At 60.8% G+C, this 22,937-nt stretch overlaps 5 protein-coding genes across 5 annotated transcripts; all 5 read right to left on the bottom strand.

Moving 5' to 3' along the window:
* Window positions 1–803: 803 nt before the first annotated feature.
* Window positions 804–2,455, bottom strand: LOC139185973 (ubiquitin carboxyl-terminal hydrolase 17-like protein 6). The gene has a single exon (XM_070799857.1). It carries the CDS (start codon window positions 2,453–2,455, stop codon window positions 854–856), a length of 1,602 nt encoding a protein of 533 aa, XP_070655958.1. The 3' UTR covers window positions 804–853.
* Window positions 2,456–5,432: 2,977 nt separating this feature from the next.
* Window positions 5,433–7,084, bottom strand: LOC109558055 (ubiquitin carboxyl-terminal hydrolase 17-like protein 6). The gene has a single exon (XM_070799856.1). It carries the CDS (start codon window positions 7,082–7,084, stop codon window positions 5,483–5,485), a length of 1,602 nt encoding a protein of 533 aa, XP_070655957.1. The 3' UTR covers window positions 5,433–5,482.
* Window positions 7,085–10,085: 3,001 nt separating this feature from the next.
* On the bottom strand, window positions 10,086–11,737 carry LOC139185972 (ubiquitin carboxyl-terminal hydrolase 17-like protein 6). Its single transcript, XM_070799854.1, has one exon. The coding sequence runs from the start codon at window positions 11,735–11,737 to the stop codon at window positions 10,136–10,138; it is 1,602 nt and encodes a 533-aa protein (XP_070655955.1). The 3' UTR covers window positions 10,086–10,135.
* A 2,997-nt stretch (window positions 11,738–14,734) lies between these two features.
* LOC139185971 (ubiquitin carboxyl-terminal hydrolase 17-like protein 6) lies at window positions 14,735–16,386 on the bottom strand. The gene has a single exon (XM_070799853.1). It carries the CDS (start codon window positions 16,384–16,386, stop codon window positions 14,785–14,787), a length of 1,602 nt encoding a protein of 533 aa, XP_070655954.1. The 3' UTR covers window positions 14,735–14,784.
* Window positions 16,387–19,393: 3,007 nt separating this feature from the next.
* Window positions 19,394–21,045, bottom strand: LOC139185970 (ubiquitin carboxyl-terminal hydrolase 17-like protein 6). The gene has a single exon (XM_070799852.1). It carries the CDS (start codon window positions 21,043–21,045, stop codon window positions 19,444–19,446), a length of 1,602 nt encoding a protein of 533 aa, XP_070655953.1. The 3' UTR covers window positions 19,394–19,443.
* Between the last annotated feature and the right edge of the window lie 1,892 nt (window positions 21,046–22,937).

The raw sequence follows: 22,937 nt of genomic DNA, 5'->3' as shown, positions 1-22,937 counted from the left end.
GGGTTGCCTTTCTCCCCTTGGCCTTCGTGTGGGTGCTGGTGGTGCTGGTGGTGCTGGTGGTGCTGGTGGCGGTGCTCATGGCCTTGTGGATCGCTTCTCCTGTTTGGCACTTGGAGCTTCTCCAGCGTACTCCTTGCACCGGACATGGAGCCCCAGGGATCTTTGCGGACGAGCGTCGTGCCGGGGACGCGCGCATCCCCGCCTCATTCCTGCCGGACCCTCCGCCAAGTAGCACGAGGCCTCCCGAGGACAGACACCCATAAAGGCTGCTTGCCCGTCCTCTCCCCGGACGCCTCTCGACGTCTGGGGCATTTTCGAGAGCCTGACCGGCCGGAAGGAGACGGTTCATGGACCTGCACCCGCTCTTCCCTGCCCCCCGAAGGGCTCCCGAGATCTTCTCCTTGCTCGGCTGGCCGTGAGCGCTCTGTGAGGCGTCTCCAGGCCGCGTCACTCACCCGAGGCCAGCGGTGCGGCCAGGGAACGGAGACGGGGAACGAAAGGCAAACCCACACCCAAAGTCCCATCCCGAGAGGACTCTCCCACCCTCGCAGAAGTGGGAGGCCCTCGGACCGTGCCCAGGCCCGCTCATGCACCCCATCACCCCATCCTCTCCAGCGACTTCCCAGCAGAGCCAGCCCTCGAGAGCTCAGCCGCTCAGGCACGAGCCCGTCCCAAGTGAACACCGAGACCCCGGGCACACTCCCAGGAGTGTGCCCCGCTCTTTCCCAGGAGGCTGCATCACGCCCACGGCCGAGAGGAACTCGCTCCTCGTCGGAACTCTCGGTGCGTCACACAGGGCGTGCCGCACACAGCGTGTGCCTGGGCGTCTGCACGCATGTGCGTCAGAGCCGACCTACCGCCACAGCCCCAGAGACGGCCGCGGCTTCTTGTTCTTCCCCTTGGTGGCTCTGGCCCTCCCGCTGGCACAAGGGCCGTTGCCGACGTTCTTCGGCCCCGGAGGCGGGGTGTCCGTGCTGGGACGGTCGAGCCGCTCGTGCTCCTGTTGGGGCGGCGTGCGGTTTCTCCCTCCTCCGTGTTTGGACTGGTGAATCACGACTGCGCCGGCAGGCAGGGCAGACTGGACCTTCCGCAGCTCCAAGGCCGGCTTCGGTCGGCTGTGTTCTTGCAGGCGTCGCCACTGCTCTAAGCTCATCCCTTCGACCTCTGTGTCCCCCGGGGACTCCTCCGACCCAGGAGCTCTGCCGCTGGCGTCTGCTGCAGGCTGCCCCGGGTCTGTGGGGTCAGCCCCGACGGGGGCCGCTGCCCCTCCCCCAGCGCCCCCTTCCCACGCACCCTCCCGGGCGTAGAACAGGACGTAGGCGCTCTGGCTCAGGGCAGCGGTCTCGTCACAGGCGGTCACCTTGGCATCGTCCATCTTATACCATTGGCCGTTGCCCGCTCGGACGTAACAGAAGTAGTGTCCTCGCTCACAGCTCCACCCGGAGTGCACCAGCACGGCATAGAGCACGTAGCCCAGTGGCCCTGCCTTCCGCTCGGACGTGTAGGGCTGCAGGTCCAAGCACTGGGGATAGCGCACCTCCTGAGCCCTTTTGGCCCCGCTCACCGGTGTGAACCGCTTCAGCACCAGCACCAGGACCTGGGAGGTGCTGTGCAAAGTCAACCTCTTGGTGGCAGGCACCTTCCGGAGACAGACGCCACAGTCATAGGCATTGTCCGCGTCCAGCTTCTCGGGCTTCACCAGCTCTCTCAGAGCTTGCTCCACACTCTGAGCCGCCGTGATATCCAGGCTGATGTCCAGATAAGGGTCGAACGTGTCCGAGACACCGAGGCAGCGGAGACACTGGATCTGAGACCTCCAGGTCCCGCCGAAGATCTGACGGATGACGGTGGTGTCCTCGGAGGCATGGCCCGACGGCTGGGATGCACTCAAGCACCCTTGCTGCATGGCATTCAGAGTGAACATCAGAAACTCGTGGGCATCTTCCTGCTGGTGTCTGTGGAAGCCCGCCAGCAGGTCCTTGCGGGGCCGGATCACCTCTCCCGCGTGAAGGAGGGCTCGGGTCACGTGAGCTCGCATGGCACAGAGCGTGCAGGCGCTGCGGGCCGGACAGAGGGTGGCGTGCTGCTGGGACACCATCCAGCTGGCCAGGGGCGGCGTGTGGCTCAGACACTGCAGCGCCGCATTCACGTAGCAGGTGTTCCCCAGGTTCTGAAGCCCAGCCCCCACCCCCCACGGCCCCTTCCAACTCAGGGCGCCTTTCTGGCCAGGCGTCAGCCCTGCTGACCCAGGAGCCAAGTCACCCCGCTGGGGACGCCCAAGCGCCGGCGACGGCCCCTCAGGGACAGAGGGTCCCCGAAGGGCACCCGCACCAGCGGCGCTGGGCCCACAACCTTGCCCTCCGGGGAAGACGTCGAAGGGAGACGGACACACACCTCCCCCGTGCTCAGAAGCAGCCCCCGGGGCTCTGCACACAAGGCCCACGAGGGTTTCCATCTCCTACCTGCAGCTGCACGCCGACGCCCCCTTCCCTCAGACGGTCCGGCTCCAGAAAAGGGCCTGGGCCCCGCCCCCTCGGGCCTCTGGGGGCTTCCTCACAGCCCCACCCCCGCACGTGCAGGCTCCTCATTGGCTGAGGCGGCCGAGGGCGTGCCCACTCCCACTCCCGCCATCCAACCACCCACACTTTTCTCGGGGAATTCCCCTTGACGAGGCCCCACACGCACTTCCGACCTGACCCCCTGGACCAAAGGGCTCAGGATGCAAATGATTCGGGGGCATTGGGCCTTCCAGCCTTGCCCGCTAGAGATTCACTGCGGGGCTTCCAAGTTCAGCACACAAATGCCGGCTGCACAGGACTTCCGTGGGCTCACCATTCACATCCTAACACACGTGTGGAAACATATGTCTGCCCACCGAACCTCTCCCCTTTAGGGGTCTCCCGACCCCAGACCCCTGCCTGAGGACAACCCCTCCCTGGACAACAATAAACCCTTGCCTCAACTTTGCGCTCCAGCGAGGTCCTCCCCTATTTCTATGCGTTCTCACTGGACACTCTTCTAGCGTTCAGGGTCCTAGCACCAAAAGATGCCAGCAGAGTGCCACATATGCTTTTCTCCCTTCAGGGCCGTTGCTCAAGACCCAAAGCGAGCTCATTTAGAAAGGCATAGGCTTCCTGCAACTTTGGATTCATTTCTGCAGCTCCTTTTCTCTCTCCGCTGCCCTTTTTGCTTCCTTTTCCTTCTTCCTTTATCATTTACTTCTTTTTTTTTTTTTTTTTTCCCTGCTTGGTGTTTTAGGGTTTTTTGAGTTTTTGTTTTTTTTTTTTTTTGCATTTATTTTTAAACTTTTTTTTAAATTTTGTGTTCATTTTGTTATTTTTTTGTTGCTTTTATTCTCTTTCTCTCTTTTATATACACTAGTTGACTCATAGAGTCGTCTTTCGAATTCCGGGGCTCAAAATGCGGTATAACTCAAGGTATCAAAAAGGTTTCCCTCCTGGAGGAGGATGACTGTTGCTGTCCTTCTCGGTGTGTGACATGTGTGTTTGTTTGCTCTCCCGTCCTGGACATTATGCTTGCCCTCCAGGACTATGGGGGTTTGACCGTCCACAGGTTTACCATAGCTGGAGTGTTGATTCCGTTGGTCCTTACTAGGAAAGAAGGGCCCTGACCCCGTTTTCTTCCTTAGCCTATTGCACCCCTCCCACCTCCCGCTCCCCTCATCCCATGCTAGGAGCCTACCGCTTTGTGCTTTATGATCCAAGTGCTCACACTCTTGCTGTCCTCTTACCTCCTTCCCATGGCACAGAGAAGCGAGATCAGCCAGGATTTTTCTCTCTTTTGCACGGATTTCGCCCAGCATAAGGCCACCTTCCCATATCCTCTGTCACGCCACCCCAATCGACATTCTTCTCCTCCTCCTCCTCCTCCTCCTCCTCCTCCTCCTCCTCCTCCTCCTTCAGAGGGTGTGGATGGGGCAAGCAGTAAGTCCATTTGAGACGATGGGGCGGAGGAAGATGCGTGGTGATGATGAGGGCGGACTGTGGGTGGCTCCGCTTCCCCCGGCAGGGCACGCTTGTTCGTGTTCTCGGGGGAAGATACTGCTCATCATTCTTTGTCCTCTCTACGTGCGGAGGGCATGGTGCGGCGTAGGCAGCCATGCGGGGGAAACAAGCCATCGGAACGTTCTCTGTTCCTTGCCACGCCGACTAGCGCAGTCAGGAGCCAGAGTTGGCCCTCGAGGTCGGACATGTTACATCGCAAATTCCCGGTCTGCCAAAGTTTGATGGAGGGTTTGGGGTTTGAAGCCATCAGCCAAGCCAAAGAAAGAAAAACGCAAGAGGTGGTCGATAAGGGGCCTCAGGTGCCCCTCCAGCGGGTCGCGGGCCCATGAGGCAGTCGCGAAAGCAGCTAGGGGAGGACAGCTTCCCCACCGCCCCAGGCACTTTGGAGGCCGGCCGCATCTCCTCGCGTCCAGAGGCGTTTGCCCGGGGCCCAGCTGGATGAGACTGCCAGACAGGACGGGCAGAGTCGGAAGTCCAGTTGTCTTGCTATCACAATCTAGGGTAGGCTCGGGTCTTTCCTCAGTGCGGGGAGGACCTTTGCTTTCAGAAATGAACGTGGCGCGACATATCTCCACTCAGGCACCGGTGCGATGCTGGTGGAGAAGTTTCTTTGGGACTGGTTGGGTTGCCTTTCTCCCCTTGGCCTTCGTGTGGGTGCTGGTGGTGCTGGTGGCGGTGCTCATGGCCTTGTGGATCGCTTCTCCTGTTTGGCACTTGGAGCTTCTCCAGCGTACTCCTTGCACCGGACATGGAGCCCCAGGGATCTTTGCGGACGAGCGTCGTGCCGGGGACGCGCGCATCCCCGCCTCATTCCTGCCGGACCCTCCGCCAAGTAGCACGAGGCCTCCCAAGGACAGACACCCATAAAGGCTGCTTGCCCGTCCTCTCCCCGGACGCCTCTCGACGTCTGGGGCATTTTCGAGAGCCTGACCGGCCGGAAGGAGACGGTTCATGGACCTGCACCCGCTCTTCCCTGCCCCCCGAAGGGCTCCCGAGATCTTCTCCTTGCTCGGCTGGCCGTGAGCGCTCTGTGAGGCGTCTCCAGGCCGCGTCACTCACCCGAGGCCAGCGGTGCGGCCAGGGAACGGAGACGGGGAACGAAAGGCAAACCCACACCCAAAGTCCCATCCCGAGAGGACTCTCCCACCCTCGCAGAAGTGGGAGGCCCTCGGACCGTGCCCAGGCCCGCTCATGCACCCCATCACCCCATCCTCTCCAGCGACTTCCCAGCAGAGCCAGCCCTCGAGAGCTCAGCCGCTCAGGCACGAGCCCGTCCCAAGTGAACACCGAGACCCCGGGCACACTCCCAGGAGTGTGCCCCGCTCTTTCCCAGGAGGCTGCATCACGCCCACGGCCGAGAGGAACTCGCTCCTCGTCGGAACTCTCGGTGCGTCACACAGGGCGTGCCGCACACAGCGTGTGCCTGGGCGTCTGCACGCATGTGCGTCAGAGCCGACCTACCGCCACAGCCCCAGAGACGGCCGCGGCTTCTTGTTCTTCCCCTTGGTGGCTCTGGCCCTCCCGCTGGCACAAGGGCCGTTGCCGACGTTCTTCGGCCCCGGAGGCGGGGTGTCCGTGCTGGGACGGTCGAGCCGCTCGTGCTCCTGTTGGGGCGGCGTGCGGTTTCTCCCTCCTCCGTGTTTGGACTGGTGAATCACGACTGCGCCGGCAGGCAGGGCAGACTGGACCTTCCGCAGCTCCAAGGCCGGCTTCGGTCGGCTGTGTTCTTGCAGGCGTCGCCACTGCTCTAAGCTCATCCCTTCGACCTCTGTGTCCCCCGGGGACTCCTCCGACCCAGGAGCTCTGCCGCTGGCGTCTGCTGCAGGCTGCCCCGGGTCTGTGGGGTCAGCCCCGACGGGGGCCGCTGCCCCTCCCCCAGCGCCCCCTTCCCACGCACCCTCCCGGGCGTAGAACAGGACGTAGGCGCTCTGGCTCAGGGCAGCGGTCTCGTCACAGGCGGTCACCTTGGCATCGTCCATCTTATACCATTGGCCGTTGCCCGCTCGGACGTAACAGAAGTAGTGTCCTCGCTCACAGCTCCACCCGGAGTGCACCAGCACGGCATAGAGCACGTAGCCCAGTGGCCCTGCCTTCCGCTCGGACGTGTAGGGCTGCAGGTCCAAGCACTGGGGATAGCGCACCTCCTGAGCCCTTTTGGCCCCGCTCACCGGTGTGAACCGCTTCAGCACCAGCACCAGGACCTGGGAGGTGCTGTGCAAAGTCAACCTCTTGGTGGCAGGCACCTTCCGGAGACAGACGCCACAGTCATAGGCATTGTCCGCGTCCAGCTTCTCGGGCTTCACCAGCTCTCTCAGAGCTTGCTCCACACTCTGAGCCGCCGTGATATCCAGGCTGATGTCCAGATAAGGGTCGAACGTGTCCGAGACACCGAGGCAGCGGAGACACTGGATCTGAGACCTCCAGGTCCCGCCGAAGATCTGACGGATGACGGTGGTGTCCTCGGAGGCATGGCCCGACGGCTGGGATGCACTCAAGCACCCTTGCTGCATGGCATTCAGAGTGAACATCAGAAACTCGTGGGCATCTTCCTGCTGGTGTCTGTGGAAGCCCGCCAGCAGGTCCTTGCGGGGCCGGATCACCTCTCCCGCGTGAAGGAGGGCTCGGGTCACGTGAGCTCGCATGGCACAGAGCGTGCAGGCGCTGCGGGCCGGACAGAGGGTGGCGTGCTGCTGGGACACCATCCAGCTGGCCAGGGGCGGCGTGTGGCTCAGACACTGCAGCGCCGCATTCACGTAGCAGGTGTTCCCCAGGTTCTGAAGCCCAGCCCCCACCCCCCACGGCCCCTTCCAACTCAGGGCGCCTTTCTGGCCAGGCGTCAGCCCTGCTGACCCAGGAGCCAAGTCACCCCGCTGGGGACGCCCAAGCGCCGGCGACGGCCCCTCAGGGACAGAGGGTCCCCGAAGGGCACCCGCACCAGCGGCGCTGGGCCCACAACCTTGCCCTCCGGGGAAGACGTCGAAGGGAGACGGACACACACCTCCCCCGTGCTCAGAAGCAGCCCCCGGGGCTCTGCACACAAGGCCCACGAGGGTTTCCATCTCCTACCTGCAGCTGCACGCCGACGCCCCCTTCCCTCAGACGGTCCGGCTCCAGAAAAGGGCCTGGGCCCCGCCCCCTCGGGCCTCTGGGGGCTTCCTCACAGCCCCACCCCCGCACGTGCAGGCTCCTCATTGGCTGAGGCGGCCGAGGGCGTGCCCACTCCCACTCCCGCCATCCAACCACCCACACTTTTCTCGGGGAATTCCCCTTGACGAGGCCCCACACGCACTTCCGACCTGACCCCCTGGACCAAAGGGCTCAGGATGCAAATGATTCGGGGGCATTGGGCCTTCCAGCCTTGCCCGCTAGAGATTCACTGCGGGGCTTCCAAGTTCAGCACACAAATGCCGGCTGCACAGGACTTCCGTGGGCTCACCATTCACATCCTAACACACGTGTGGAAACATATGTCTGCCCACCGAACCTCTCCCCTTTAGGGGTCTCCCGACCCCAGACCCCTGCCTGAGGACAACCCCTCCCTGGACAACAATAAACCCTTGCCTCAACTTTGCGCTCCAGCGAGGTCCTCCCCTATTTCTATGCGTTCTCACTGGACACTCTTCTAGCGTTCAGGGTCCTAGCACCAAAAGATGCCAGCAGAGTGCCACATATGCTTTTCTCCCTTCAGGGCCGTTGCTCAAGACCCAAAGCGAGCTCATTTAGAAAGGCATAGGCTTCCTGCAACTTTGGATTCATTTCTGCAGCTCCTTTTCTCTCTCCGCTGCCCTTTTTGCTTCCTTTTCCTTCTTCCTTTATCATTTACTTCTTTTTTTTTTTTTTTTTTCCCTGCTTGGTGTTTTAGGGTTTTTTGAGTTTTTGTTTTTTTTTTTTTTTGCATTTATTTTTAAACTTTTTTTTAAATTTTGTGTTCATTTTGTTATTTTTTTGTTGCTTTTATTCTCTTTCTCTCTTTTATATACACTAGTTGACTCATAGAGTCGTCTTTCGAATTCCGGGGCTCAAAATGCGGTATAACTCAAGGTATCAAAAAGGTTTCCCTCCTGGAGGAGGATGACTGTTGCTGTCCTTCTCGGTGTGTGACATGTGTGTTTGTTTGCTCTCCCGTCCTGGACATTATGCTTGCCCTCCAGGACTATGGGGGTTTGACCGTCCACAGGTTTACCATAGCTGGAGTGTTGATTCCGTTGGTCCTTACTAGGAAAGAAGGGCCCTGACCCCGTTTTCTTCCTTAGCCTATTGCACCCCTCCCACCTCCCGCTCCCCTCATCCCATGCTAGGAGCCTACCGCTTTGTGCTTTATGATCCAAGTGCTCACACTCTTGCTGTCCTCTTACCTCCTTCCCATGGCACAGAGAAGCGAGATCAGCCAGGATTTTTCTCTCTTTTGCACGGATTTCGCCCAGCATAAGGCCACCTTCCCATATCCTCTGTCACGCCACCCCAATCGACATTCTTCTCCTCCTCCTCCTCCTCCTCCTCCTCCTCCTCCTCCTCCTCCTCCTCCTCCTTCAGAGGGTGTGGATGGGGCAAGCAGTAAGTCCATTTGAGACGATGGGGCGGAGGAAGATGCGTGGTGATGATGAGGGCGGACTGTGGGTGGCTCCGCTTCCCCCGGCAGGGCACGCTTGTTCGTGTTCTCGGGGGAAGATACTGCTCATCATTCTTTGTCCTCTCTACGTGCGGAGGGCATGGTGCGGCGTAGGCAGCCATGCGGGGGAAACAAGCCATCGGAACGTTCTCTGTTCCTTGCCACGCCGACTAGCGCAGTCAGGAGCCAGAGTTGGCCCTCGAGGTCGGACATGTTACATCGCAAATTCCCGGTCTGCCAAAGTTTGATGGAGGGTTTGGGGTTTGAAGCCATCAGCCAAGCCAAAGAAAGAAAAACGCAAGAGGTGGTCGATAAGGGGCCTCAGGTGCCCCTCCAGCGGGTCGCGGGCCCATGAGGCAGTCGAGAAAGCAGCTAGGGGAGGACAGCTTCCCCACCGCCCCAGGCACTTTGGAGGCCGGCCGCATCTCCTCGCGTCCAGAGGCGTTTGCCCGGGGCCCAGCTGGATGAGACTGCCAGACAGGACGGGCAGAGTCGGAAGTCCAGTTGTCTTGCTATCACAATCTAGGGTAGGCTCGGGTCTTTCCTCAGTGCGGGGAGGACCTTTGCTTTCAGAAATGAACGTGGCGCGACATATCTCCACTCAGGCACCGGTGCGATGCTGGTGGAGAAGTTTCTTTGGGACTGGTTGGGTTGCCTTTCTCCCCTTGGCCTTCGTGTGGGTGCTGGTGGTGCTGGTGGTGCTGGTGGTGCTGGTGGCGGTGCTCATGGCCTTGTGGATCGCTTCTCCTGTTTGGCACTTGGAGCTTCTCCAGCGTACTCCTTGCACCGGACATGGAGCCCCAGGGATCTTTGCGGACGAGCGTCGTGCCGGGGACGCGCGCATCCCCGCCTCATTCCTGCCGGACCCTCCGCCAAGTAGCACGAGGCCTCCCAAGGACAGACACCCATAAAGGCTGCTTGCCCGTCCTCTCCCCGGACGCCTCTCGACGTCTGGGGCATTTTCGAGAGCCTGACCGGCCGGAAGGAGACGGTTCATGGACCTGCACCCGCTCTTCCCTGCCCCCCGAAGGGCTCCCGAGATCTTCTCCTTGCTCGGCTGGCCGTGAGCGCTCTGTGAGGCGTCTCCAGGCCGCGTCACTCACCCGAGGCCAGCGGTGCGGCCAGGGAACGGAGACGGGGAACGAAAGGCAAACCCACACCCAAAGTCCCATCCCGAGAGGACTCTCCCACCCTCGCAGAAGTGGGAGGCCCTCGGACCGTGCCCAGGCCCGCTCATGCACCCCATCACCCCATCCTCTCCAGCGACTTCCCAGCAGAGCCAGCCCTCGAGAGCTCAGCCGCTCAGGCACGAGCCCGTCCCAAGTGAACACCGAGACCCCGGGCACACTCCCAGGAGTGTGCCCCGCTCTTTCCCAGGAGGCTGCATCACGCCCACGGCCGAGAGGAACTCGCTCCTCGTCGGAACTCTCGGTGCGTCACACAGGGCGTGCCGCACACAGCGTGTGCCTGGGCGTCTGCACGCATGTGCGTCAGAGCCGACCTACCGCCACAGCCCCAGAGACGGCCGCGGCTTCTTGTTCTTCCCCTTGGTGGCTCTGGCCCTCCCGCTGGCACAAGGGCCGTTGCCGACGTTCTTCGGCCCCGGAGGCGGGGTGTCCGTGCTGGGACGGTCGAGCCGCTCGTGCTCCTGTTGGGGCGGCGTGCGGTTTCTCCCTCCTCCGTGTTTGGACTGGTGAATCACGACTGCGCCGGCAGGCAGGGCAGACTGGACCTTCCGCAGCTCCAAGGCCGGCTTCGGTCGGCTGTGTTCTTGCAGGCGTCGCCACTGCTCTAAGCTCATCCCTTCGACCTCTGTGTCCCCCGGGGACTCCTCCGACCCAGGAGCTCTGCCGCTGGCGTCTGCTGCAGGCTGCCCCGGGTCTGTGGGGTCAGCCCCGACGGGGGCCGCTGCCCCTCCCCCAGCGCCCCCTTCCCACGCACCCTCCCGGGCGTAGAACAGGACGTAGGCGCTCTGGCTCAGGGCAGCGGTCTCGTCACAGGCGGTCACCTTGGCATCGTCCATCTTATACCATTGGCCGTTGCCCGCTCGGACGTAACAGAAGTAGTGTCCTCGCTCACAGCTCCACCCGGAGTGCACCAGCACGGCATAGAGCACGTAGCCCAGTGGCCCTGCCTTCCGCTCGGACGTGTAGGGCTGCAGGTCCAAGCACTGGGGATAGCGCACCTCCTGAGCCCTTTTGGCCCCGCTCACCGGTGTGAACCGCTTCAGCACCAGCACCAGGACCTGGGAGGTGCTGTGCAAAGTCAACCTCTTGGTGGCAGGCACCTTCCGGAGACAGACGCCACAGTCATAGGCATTGTCCGCGTCCAGCTTCTCGGGCTTCACCAGCTCTCTCAGAGCTTGCTCCACACTCTGAGCCGCCGTGATATCCAGGCTGATGTCCAGATAAGGGTCGAACGTGTCCGAGACACCGAGGCAGCGGAGACACTGGATCTGAGACCTCCAGGTCCCGCCGAAGATCTGACGGATGACGGTGGTGTCCTCGGAGGCATGGCCCGACGGCTGGGATGCACTCAAGCACCCTTGCTGCATGGCATTCAGAGTGAACATCAGAAACTCGTGGGCATCTTCCTGCTGGTGTCTGTGGAAGCCCGCCAGCAGGTCCTTGCGGGGCCGGATCACCTCTCCCGCGTGAAGGAGGGCTCGGGTCACGTGAGCTCGCATGGCACAGAGCGTGCAGGCGCTGCGGGCCGGACAGAGGGTGGCGTGCTGCTGGGACACCATCCAGCTGGCCAGGGGCGGCGTGTGGCTCAGACACTGCAGCGCCGCATTCACGTAGCAGGTGTTCCCCAGGTTCTGAAGCCCAGCCCCCACCCCCCACGGCCCCTTCCAACTCAGGGCGCCTTTCTGGCCAGGCGTCAGCCCTGCTGACCCAGGAGCCAAGTCACCCCGCTGGGGACGCCCAAGCGCCGGCGACGGCCCCTCAGGGACAGAGGGTCCCCGAAGGGCACCCGCACCAGCGGCGCTGGGCCCACAACCTTGCCCTCCGGGGAAGACGTCGAAGGGAGACGGACACACACCTCCCCCGTGCTCAGAAGCAGCCCCCGGGGCTCTGCACACAAGGCCCACGAGGGTTTCCATCTCCTACCTGCAGCTGCACGCCGACGCCTCCTTCCCTCAGACGGTCCGGCTCCAGAAAAGGGCCTGGGCCCCGCCCCCTCGGGCCTCTGGGGGCTTCCTCACAGCCCCACCCCCGCACGTGCAGGCTCCTCATTGGCTGAGGCGGCCGAGGGCGTGCCCACTCCCACTCCCGCCATCCAACCACCCACACTTTTCTCGGGGAATTCCCCTTGACGAGGCCCCACACGCACTTCCGACCTGACCCCCTGGACCAAAGGGCTCAGGATGCAAATGATTCGGGGGCATTGGGCCTTCCAGCCTTGCCCGCTAGAGATTCACTGCGGGGCTTCCAAGTTCAGCACACAAATGCCGGCTGCACAGGACTTCCGTGGGCTCACCATTCACATCCTAACACACGTGTGGAAACATATGTCTGCCCACCGAACCTCTCCCCTTTAGGGGTCTCCCGACCCCAGACCCCTGCCTGAGGACAACCCCTCCCCGGACAACAATAAACCCTTGCCTCAACTTTGCGCTCCAGCGAGGTCCTCCCCTATTTCTATGCGTTCTCACTGGACACTCTTCTAGCGTTCAGGGTCCTAGCACCAAAAGATGCCAGCAGAGTGCCACATATGCTTTTCTCCCTTCAGGGCCGTTGCTCAAGACCCAAAGCGAGCTCATTTAGAAAGGCATAGGCTTCCTGCAACTTTGGATTCATTTCTGCAGCTCCTTTTCTCTCTCCGCTGCCCTTTTTGCTTCCTTTTCCTTCTTCCTTTATCATTTACTTCTTTTTTTTTTTTTTTCCCTGCTTGGTGTTTTAGGGTTTTTTGAGGTTTTTTTTTTTTTTTTTTTGCATTTATTTTTAAACTTTTTTTTAAATTTTGTGTTCATTTTGTTATTTTTTTGTTGCTTTTATTCTCTTTCTCTCTTTTATATACACTAGTTGACTCATAGAGTCGTCTTTCGAATTCCGGGGCTCAAAATGCGGTATAACTCAAGGTATCAAAAAGGTTTCCCTCCTGGAGGAGGATGACTGTTGCTGTCCTTCTCGGTGTGTGACATGTGTGTTTGTTTGCTCTCCCGTCCTGGACATTATGCTTGCCCTCCAGGACTATGGGGGTTTGACCGTCCACAGGTTTACCATAGCTGGAGTGTTGATTCCGTTGGTCCTTACTAGGAAAGAAGGGCCCTGACCCCGTTTTCTTCCTTAGCCTATTGCACCCCTCCCACCTCCCGCTCCCCTCATCCCATGCTAGGAGCCTACCGCTTTGTGCTTTATGATCCAAGTGCTCACACTCTTGCTGTCCTCTTACCTCCTTCCCATGGCACAGAGAAGCGAGATCAGCCAGGATTTTTCTCTCTTTTGCACGGATTTCGCCCAGCATAAGGCCACCTTCCCATATCCTCTGTCACGCCACCCCAATCGACATTCTTCTCCTCCTCCTCCTCATCCTCCTCCTCCTCCTCCTCCTCCTCCTCCTCCTCCTTCAGAGGGTGTGGATGGGGCAAGCAGTAAGTCCATTTGAGACGATGGGGCGGAGGAAGATGCGTGGTGATGATGAGGGCGGACTGTGGGTGGCTCCGCTTCCCCCGGCAGGGCACGCTTGTTCGTGTTCTCGGGGGAAGATACTGCTCATCATTCTTTGTCCTCTCTACGTGCGGAGGGCATGGTGCGGCGTAGGCAGCCATGCGGGGGAAACAAGCCATCGGAACGTTCTCTGTTCCTTGCCACGCCGACTAGCGCAGTCAGGAGCCAGAGTTGGCCCTCGAGGTCGGACATGTTACATCGCAAATTCCCGGTCTGCCAAAGTTTGATGGAGGGTTTGGGGTTTGAAGCCATCAGCCAAGCCAAAGAAAGAAAAACGCAAGAGGTGGTCGATAAGGGGCCTCAGGTGCCCCTCCAGCGGGTCGCGGGCCCATGAGGCAGTCGAGAAAGCAGCTAGGGGAGGACAGCTTCCCCACCGCCCCAGGCACTTTGGAGGCCGGCCGCATCTCCTCGCGTCCAGAGGCGTTTGCCCGGGGCCCAGCTGGATGAGACTGCCAGACAGGACGGGCAGAGTCGGAAGTCCAGTTGTCTTGCTATCACAATCTAGGGTAGGCTCGGGTCTTTCCTCAGTGCGGGGAGGACCTTTGCTTTCAGAAATGAACGTGGCGCGACATATCTCCACTCAGGCACCGGTGCGATGCTGGTGGAGAAGTTTCTTTGGGACTGGTTGGGTTGCCTTTCTCCCCTTGGCCTTCGTGTGGGTGCTGGTGGTGCTGGTGGTGCTGGTGGTGCTGGTGGCGGTGCTCATGGCCTTGTGGATCGCTTCTCCTGTTTGGCACTTGGAGCTTCTCCAGCGTACTCCTTGCACCGGACATGGAGCCCCAGGGATCTTTGCGGACGAGCGTCGTGCCGGGGACGCGCGCATCCCCGCCTCATTCCTGCCGGACCCTCCGCCAAGTAGCACGAGGCCTCCCAAGGACAGACACCCATAAAGGCTGCTTGCCCGTCCTCTCCCCGGACGCCTCTCGACGTCTGGGGCATTTTCGAGAGCCTGACCGGCCGGAAGGAGACGGTTCATGGACCTGCACCCGCTCTTCCCTGCCCCCCGAAGGGCTCCCGAGATCTTCTCCTTGCTCGGCTGGCCGTGAGTGCTCTGTGAGGCGTCTCCAGGCCGCGTCACTCACCCGAGGCCAGCGGTGCGGCCAGGGAACGGAGACGGGGAACGAAAGGCAAACCCACACCCAAAGTCCCATCCCGAGAGGACTCTCCCACCCTCGCAGAAGTGGGAGGCCCTCGGACCGTGCCCAGGCCCGCTCATGCACCCCATCACCCCATCCTCTCCAGCGACTTCCCAGCAGAGCCAGCCCTCGAGAGCTCAGCCGCTCAGGCACGAGCCCGTCCCAAGTGAACACCGAGACCCCGGGCACACTCCCAGGAGTGTGCCCCGCTCTTTCCCAGGAGGCTGCATCACGCCCACGGCCGAGAGGAACTCGCTCCTCGTCGGAACTCTCGGTGCGTCACACAGGGCGTGCCGCACACAGCGTGTGCCTGGGCGTCTGCACGCATGTGCGTCAGAGCCGACCTACCGCCACAGCCCCAGAGACGGCCGCGGCTTCTTGTTCTTCCCCTTGGTGGCTCTGGCCCTCCCGCTGGCACAAGGGCCGTTGCCGACGTTCTTCGGCCCCGGAGGCGGGGTGTCCGTGCTGGGACGGTCGAGCCGCTCGTGCTCCTGTTGGGGCGGCGTGCGGTTTCTCCCTCCTCCGTGTTTGGACTGGTGAATCACGACTGCGCCGGCAGGCAGGGCAGACTGGACCTTCCGCAGCTCCAAGGCCGGCTTCGGTCGGCTGTGTTCTTGCAGGCGTCGCCACTGCTCTAAGCTCATCCCTTCGACCTCTGTGTCCCCCGGGGACTCCTCCGACCCAGGAGCTCTGCCGCTGGCGTCTGCTGCAGGCTGCCCCGGGTCTGTGGGGTCAGCCCCGACGGGGGCCGCTGCCCCTCCCCCAGCGCCCCCTTCCCACGCACCCTCCCGGGCGTAGAACAGGACGTAGGCGCTCTGGCTCAGGGCAGCGGTCTCGTCACAGGCGGTCACCTTGGCATCGTCCATCTTATACCATTGGCCGTTGCCCGCTCGGACGTAACAGAAGTAGTGTCCTCGCTCACAGCTCCACCCGGAGTGCACCAGCACGGCATAGAGCACGTAGCCCAGTGGCCCTGCCTTCCGCTCGGACGTGTAGGGCTGCAGGTCCAAGCACTGGGGATAGCGCACCTCCTGAGCCCTTTTGGCCCCGCTCACCGGTGTGAACCGCTTCAGCACCAGCACCAGGACCTGGGAGGTGCTGTGCAAAGTCAACCTCTTGGTGGCAGGCACCTTCCGGAGACAGACGCCACAGTCATAGGCATTGTCCGCGTCCAGCTTCTCGGGCTTCACCAGCTCTCTCAGAGCTTGCTCCACACTCTGAGCCGCCGTGATATCCAGGCTGATGTCCAGATAAGGGTCGAACGTGTCCGAGGCACCGAGGCAGCGGAGACACTGGATCTGAGACCTCCAGGTCCCGCCGAAGATCTGACGGATGACGGTGGTGTCCTCGGAGGCATGGCCCGACGGCTGGGATGCACTCAAGCACCCTTGCTGCATGGCATTCAGAGTGAACATCAGAAACTCGTGGGCATCTTCCTGCTGGTGTCTGTGGAAGCCCGCCAGCAGGTCCTTGCGGGGCCGGATCACCTCTCCCGCGTGAAGGAGGGCTCGGGTCACGTGAGCTCGCATGGCACAGAGCGTGCAGGCGCTGCGGGCCGGACAGAGGGTGGCGTGCTGCTGGGACACCATCCAGCTGGCCAGGGGCGGCGTGTGGCTCAGACACTGCAGCGCCGCATTCACGTAGCAGGTGTTCCCCAGGTTCTGAAGCCCAGCCCCCACCCCCCACGGCCCCTTCCAACTCAGGGCGCCTTTCTGGCCAGGCGTCAGCCCTGCTGACCCAGGAGCCAAGTCACCCCGCTGGGGACGCCCAAGCGCCGGCGACGGCCCCTCAGGGACAGAGGGTCCCCGAAGGGCACCCGCACCAGCGGCGCTGGGCCCACAACCTTGCCCTCCGGGGAAGACGTCGAAGGGAGACGGACACACACCTCCCCCGTGCTCAGAAGCAGCCCCCGGGGCTCTGCACACAAGGCCCACGAGGGTTTCCATCTCCTACCTGCAGCTGCACGCCGACGCCCCCTTCCCTCAGACGGTCCGGCTCCAGAAAAGGGCCTGGGCCCCGCCCCCTCGGGCCTCTGGGGGCTTCCTCACAGCCCCACCCCCGCACGTGCAGGCTCCTCATTGGCTGAGGCGGCCGAGGGCGTGCCCACTCCCACTCCCGCCATCCAACCACCCACACTTTTCTCGGGGAATTCCCCTTGACGAGGCCCCACACGCACTTCCGACCTGACCCCCTGGACCAAAGGGCTCAGGATGCAAATGATTCGGGGGCATTGGGCCTTCCAGCCTTGCCCGCTAGAGATTCACTGCGGGGCTTCCAAGTTCAGCACACAAATGCCGGCTGCACAGGACTTCCGTGGGCTCACCATTCACATCCTAACACACGTGTGGAAACATATGTCTGCCCACCGAACCTCTCCCCTTTAGGGGTCTCCCGACCCCAGACCCCTGCCTGAGGACAACCCCTCCCTGGACAACAATAAACCCTTGCCTCAACTTTGCGCTCCAGCGAGGTCCTCCCCTATTTCTATGCGTTCTCACTGGACACTCTTCTAGCGTTCAGGGTCCTAGCACCAAAAGATGCCAGCAGAGTGCCACATATGCTTTTCTCCCTTCAGGGCCGTTGCTCAAGACCCAAAGCGAGCTCATTTAGAAAGGCATAGGCTTCCTGCAACTTTGGATTCATTTCTGCAGCTCCTTTTCTCTCTCCGCTGCCCTTTTTGCTTCCTTTTCCTTCTTCCTTTATCATTTACTTCTTTTTTTTTTTTTTTTTTCCCTGCTTGGTGTTTTAGGGTTTTTTGAGTTTTTGTTTTTTTTTTTTTTTGCATTTATTTTTAAACTTTTTTTTAAATTTTGTGTTCATTTTGTTATTTTTTTGTTGCTTTTATTCTCTTTCTCTCTTTTATATACACTAGTTGACTCATAGAGTCGTCTTTCGAATTCCGGGGCTCAAAATGCGGTATAACTCAAGGTATCAAAAAGGTTTCCCTCCTGGAGGAGGATGACTGTTGCTGTCCTTCTCGGTGTGTGACATGTGTGTTTGTTTGCTCTCCCGTCCTGGACATTATGCTTGCCCTCCAGGACTATGGGGGTTTGACCGTCCACAGGTTTACCATAGCTGGAGTGTTGATTCCGTTGGTCCTTACTAGGAAAGAAGGGCCCTGACCCCGTTTTCTTCCTTAGCCTATTGCACCCCTCCCACCTCCCGCTCCCCTCATCCCATGCTAGGAGCCTACCGCTTTGTGCTTTATGATCCAAGTGCTCACACTCTTGCTGTCCTCTTACCTCCTTCCCATGGCACAGAGAAGCGAGATCAGCCAGGATTTTTCTCTCTTTTGCACGGATTTCGCCCAGCATAAGGCCACCTTCCCATATCCTCTGTCACGCCACCCCAATCGACATTCTTCTCCTCCTCCTCCTCCTCCTCCTCCTCCTCCTCCTCCTCCTCCTCCTCCTTCAGAGGGTGTGGATGGGGCAAGCAGTAAGTCCATTTGAGACGATGGGGCGGAGGAAGATGCGTGGTGATGATGAGGGCGGACTGTGGGTGGCTCCGCTTCCCCCGGCAGGGCACGCTTGTTCGTGTTCTCGGGGGAAGATACTGCTCATCATTCTTTGTCCTCTCTACGTGCGGAGGGCATGGTGCGGCGTAGGCAGCCATGCGGGGGAAACAAGCCATCGGAACGTTCTCTGTTCCTTGCCACGCCGACTAGCGCAGTCAGGAGCCAGAGTTGGCCCTCGAGGTCGGACATGTTACATCGCAAATTCCCGGTCTGCCAAAGTTTGATGGAGGGTTTGGGGTTTGAAGCCATCAGCCAAGCCAAAGAAAGAAAAACGCAAGAGGTGGTCGATAAGGGGCCTCAGGTGCCCCTCCAGCGGGTCGCGGGCCCATGAGGCAGTCGAGAAAGCAGCTAGGGGAGGACAGCTTCCCCACCGCCCCAGGCACTTTGGAGGCCGGCCGCATCTCCTCGCGTCCAGAGGCGTTTGCCCGGGGCCCAGCTGGATGAGACTGCCAGACAGGACGGGCAGAGTCGGAAGTCCAGTTGTCTTGCTATCACAATCTAGGGTAGGCTCGGGTCTTTCCTCAGTGCGGGGAGGACCTTTGCTTTCAGAAATGAACGTGGCGCGACATATCTCCACTCAGGCACCGGTGCGATGCTGGTGGAGAAGTTTCTTTGGGACTGGTTGGGTTGCCTTTCTCCCCTTGGCCTTCGTGTTGGTGCTGGTGGTGCTGGTGGTGCTGGTGGTGCTGGTGGTGCTGGTGGCGGTGCTCATGGCCTTGTGGATCGCTTCTCCTGTTTGGCACTTGGAGCTTCTCCAGCGTACTCCTTGCACCGGACATGGAGCCCCAGGGATCTTTGCGGACGAGCGTCGTGCCGGGGACGCGCGCATCCCCGCCTCATTCCTGCCGGACCCTCCGCCAAGTAGCACGAGGCCTCCCGAGGACAGACACCCATAAAGGCTGCTTGCCCGTCTTCTCCCCGGACGCCTCTCGACGTCTGGGGCATTTTCGAGAGCCTGACCGGCCGGAAGGAGACGGTTCATGGACCTGCACCCGCTCTTCCCTGCCCCCCGAAGGGCTCCCGAGATCTTCTCCTTGCTCGGCTGGCCGTGAGCGCTCTGTGAGGCGTCTCCAGGCCGCGTCACTCACCCGAGGCCAGCGGTGCGGCCAGGGAACGGAGACGGGGAACGAAAGGCAAACCCACACCCAAAGTCCCATCCCGAGAGGACTCTCCCACCCTCGCAGAAGTGGGAGGCCCTCGGACCGTGCCCAGGCCCGCTCATGCACCCCATCACCCCATCCTCTCCAGCGACTTCCCAGCAGAGCCAGCCCTCGAGAGCTCAGCCGCTCAGGCACGAGCCCGTCCCAAGTGAACACCGAGACCCCGGGCACACTCCCAGGAGTGTGCCCCGCTCTTTCCCAGGAGGCTGCATCACGCCCACGGCCGAGAGGAACTCGCTCCTCGTCGGAACTCTCGGTGCGTCACACAGGGCGTGCCGCACACAGCGTGTGCCTGGGCGTCTGCACGCATGTGCGTCAGAGCCGACCTACCGCCACAGCCCCAGAGACGGCCGCGGCTTCTTGTTCTTCCCCTTGGTGGCTCTGGCCCTCCCGCTGGCACAAGGGCCGTTGCCGACGTTCTTCGGCCCCGGAGGCGGGGTGTCCGTGCTGGGACGGTCGAGCCGCTCGTGCTCCTGTTGGGGCGGCGTGCGGTTTCTCCCTCCTCCGTGTTTGGACTGGTGAATCACGACTGCGCCGGCAGGCAGGGCAGACTGGACCTTCCGCAGCTCCAAGGCCGGCTTCGGTCGGCTGTGTTCTTGCAGGCGTCGCCACTGCTCTAAGCTCATCCCTTCGACCTCTGTGTCCCCCGGGGACTCCTCCGACCCAGGAGCTCTGCCGCTGGCGTCTGCTGCAGGCTGCCCCGGGTCTGTGGGGTCAGCCCCGACGGGGGCCGCTGCCCCTCCCCCAGCGCCCCCTTCCCACGCACCCTCCCGGGCGTAGAACAGGACGTAGGCGCTCTGGCTCAGGGCAGCGGTCTCGTCACAGGCGGTCACCTTGGCATCGTCCATCTTATACCATTGGCCGTTGCCCGCTCGGACGTAACAGAAGTAGTGTCCTCGCTCACAGCTCCACCCGGAGTGCACCAGCACGGCATAGAGCACGTAGCCCAGTGGCCCTGCCTTCCGCTCGGACGTGTAGGGCTGCAGGTCCAAGCACTGGGGATAGCGCACCTCCTGAGCCCTTTTGGCCCCGCTCACCGGTGTGAACCGCTTCAGCACCAGCACCAGGACCTGGGAGGTGCTGTGCAAAGTCAACCTCTTGGTGGCAGGCACCTTCCGGAGACAGACGCCACAGTCATAGGCATTGTCCGCGTCCAGCTTCTCGGGCTTCACCAGCTCTCTCAGAGCTTGCTCCACACTCTGAGCCGCCGTGATATCCAGGCTGATGTCCAGATAAGGGTCGAACGTGTCCGAGACACCGAGGCAGCGGAGACACTGGATCTGAGACCTCCAGGTCCCGCCGAAGATCTGACGGATGACGGTGGTGTCCTCGGAGGCATGGCCCGACGGCTGGGATGCACTCAAGCACCCTTGCTGCATGGCATTCAGAGTGAACATCAGAAACTCGTGGGCATCTTCCTGCTGGTGTCTGTGGAAGCCCGCCAGCAGGTCCTTGCGGGGCCGGATCACCTCTCCCGCGTGAAGGAGGGCTCGGGTCACGTGAGCTCGCATGGCACAGAGCGTGCAGGCGCTGCGGGCCGGACAGAGGGTGGCGTGCTGCTGGGACACCATCCAGCTGGCCAGGGGCGGCGTGTGGCTCAGACACTGCAGCGCCGCATTCACGTAGCAGGTGTTCCCCAGGTTCTGAAGCCCAGCCCCCACCCCCCACGGCCCCTTCCAACTCAGGGCGCCTTTCTGGCCAGGCGTCAGCCCTGCTGACCCAGGAGCCAAGTCACCCCGCTGGGGACGCCCAAGCGCCGGCGACGGCCCCTCAGGGACAGAGGGTCCCCGAAGGGCACCCGCACCAGCGGCGCTGGGCCCACAACCTTGCCCTCCGGGGAAGACGTCGAAGGGAGACGGACACACACCTCCCCCGTGCTCAGAAGCAGCCCCCGGGGCTCTGCACACAAGGCCCACGAGGGTTTCCATCTCCTACCTGCAGCTGCACGCCGACGCCTCCTTCCCTCAGACGGTCCGGCTCCAGAAAAGGGCCTGGGCCCCGCCCCCTCGGGCCTCTGGGGGCTTCCTCACAGCCCCACCCCCGCACGTGCAGGCTCCTCATTGGCTGAGGCGGCCGAGGGCGTGCCCACTCCCACTCCCGCCATCCAACCACCCACACTTTTCTCGGGGAATTCCCCTTGACGAGGCCCCACACGCACTTCCGACCTGACCCCCTGGACCAAAGGGCTCAGGATGCAAATGATTCGGGGGCATTGGGCCTTCCAGCCTTGCCCGCTAGAGATTCACTGCGGGGCTTCCAAGTTCAGCACACAAATGCCGGCTGCACAGGACTTCCGTGGGCTCACCATTCACATCCTAACACACGTGTGGAAACATATGTCTGCCCACCGAACCTCTCCCCTTTAGGGGTCTCCCGACCCCAGACCCCTGCCTGAGGACAACCCCTCCCTGGACAACAATAAACCCTTGCCTCAACTTTGCGCTCCAGCGAGGTCCTCCCCTATTTCTATGCGTTCTCACTGGACACTCTTCTAGCGTTCAGGGTCCTAGCACCAAAAGATGCCAGCAGAGTGCCACATATGCTTTTCTCCCTTCAGGGCCGTTGCTCAAGACCCAAAGCGAGCTCATTTAGAAAGGCATAGGCTTCCTGCAACTTTGGATTCATTTCTGCAGCTCCTTTTCTCTCTCCGCTGCCCTTTTTGCTTCCTTTTCCTTCTTCCTTTATCATTTACTTCTTTTTTTTTTTTTTTTTCCCTGCTTGGTGTTTTAGGGTTTTTTGAGTTTTTTTTTTTTTTTTTTTTGCATTTATTTTTAAACTTTTTTTTAAATTTTGTGTTCATTTTGTTATTTTTTTGTTGCTTTTATTCTCTTTCTCTCTTTTATATACACTAGTTGACTCATAGAGTCGTCTTTCGAATTCCGGGGCTCAAAATGCGGTATAACTCAAGGTATCAAAAAGGTTTCCCTCCTGGAGGAGGATGACTGTTGCTGTCCTTCTCGGTGTGTGACATGTGTGTTTGTTTGCTCTCCCGTCCTGGACATTATGCTTGCCCTCCAGGACTATGGGGGTTTGACCGTCCACAGGTTTACCATAGCTGGAGTGTTGATTCCGTTGGTCCTTACTAGGAAAGAAGGGCCCTGACCCCGTTTTCTTCCTTAGCCTATTGCACCCCTCCCACCTCCCGCTCCCCTCATCCCATGCTAGGAGCCTACCGCTTTGTGCTTTATGATCCAAGTGCTCACACTCTTGCTGTCCTCTTACCTCCTTCCCATGGCACAGAGAAGCGAGATCAGCCAGGATTTTTCTCTCTTTTGCACGGATTTCGCCCAGCATAAGGCCACCTTCCCATATCCTCTGTCACGCCACCCCAATCGACATTCTTCTCCTCCTCCTCCTCCTCCTCCTCCTCCTCCTTCAGAGGGTGTGGATGGGGCAAGCAGTAAGTCCATTTGAGACGATGGGGCGGAGGAAGATGCGTGGTGATGATGAGGGCGGACTGTGGGTGGCTCCGCTTCCCCCGGCAGGGCACGCTTGTTCGTGTTCTCGGGGGAAGATACTGCTCATCATTCTTTGTCCTCTCTACGTGCGGAGGGCATGGTGCGGCGTAGGCAGCCATGCGGGGGAAACAAGCCATCGGAACGTTCTCTGTTCCTTGCCACGCCGACTAGCGCAGTCAGGAGCCAGAGTTGGCCCTCGAGGTCGGACATGTTACATCGCAAATTCCCGGTCTGCCAAAGTTTGATGGAGGGTTTGGGGTTTGAAGCCATCAGCCAAGCCAAAGAAAGAAAAACGCAAGAGGTGGTCGATAAGGGGCCTCAGGTGCCCCTCCAGCGGGTCGCGGGCCCATGAGGCAGTCGCG

The sequence above is a fragment of the Bos indicus genome, chromosome 11 (genome assembly GCF_029378745.1).
Source record: "Bos indicus isolate NIAB-ARS_2022 breed Sahiwal x Tharparkar chromosome 11, NIAB-ARS_B.indTharparkar_mat_pri_1.0, whole genome shotgun sequence".
Taxonomy (NCBI): domain Eukaryota; kingdom Metazoa; phylum Chordata; class Mammalia; order Artiodactyla; family Bovidae; genus Bos; species Bos indicus.
The sequence above is the reverse complement of the archived record's forward strand: the minus strand, read 5'-3'. Positions and strand labels throughout refer to the sequence as shown.

Bases quoted from the DNA above. Each gene is read 5' to 3' on its own strand.
- LOC139185973 (XM_070799857.1), bottom strand. From the start codon at position 2,455: ATGGAAACCCTCGTGGGCCTTGTGTGCAGAGCCCCGGGGGCTGCTTCT.
- LOC109558055 (XM_070799856.1), bottom strand. From the start codon at position 7,084: ATGGAAACCCTCGTGGGCCTTGTGTGCAGAGCCCCGGGGGCTGCTTCT.
- LOC139185972 (XM_070799854.1), bottom strand. From the start codon at position 11,737: ATGGAAACCCTCGTGGGCCTTGTGTGCAGAGCCCCGGGGGCTGCTTCT.
- LOC139185971 (XM_070799853.1), bottom strand. From the start codon at position 16,386: ATGGAAACCCTCGTGGGCCTTGTGTGCAGAGCCCCGGGGGCTGCTTCT.
- LOC139185970 (XM_070799852.1), bottom strand. From the start codon at position 21,045: ATGGAAACCCTCGTGGGCCTTGTGTGCAGAGCCCCGGGGGCTGCTTCT.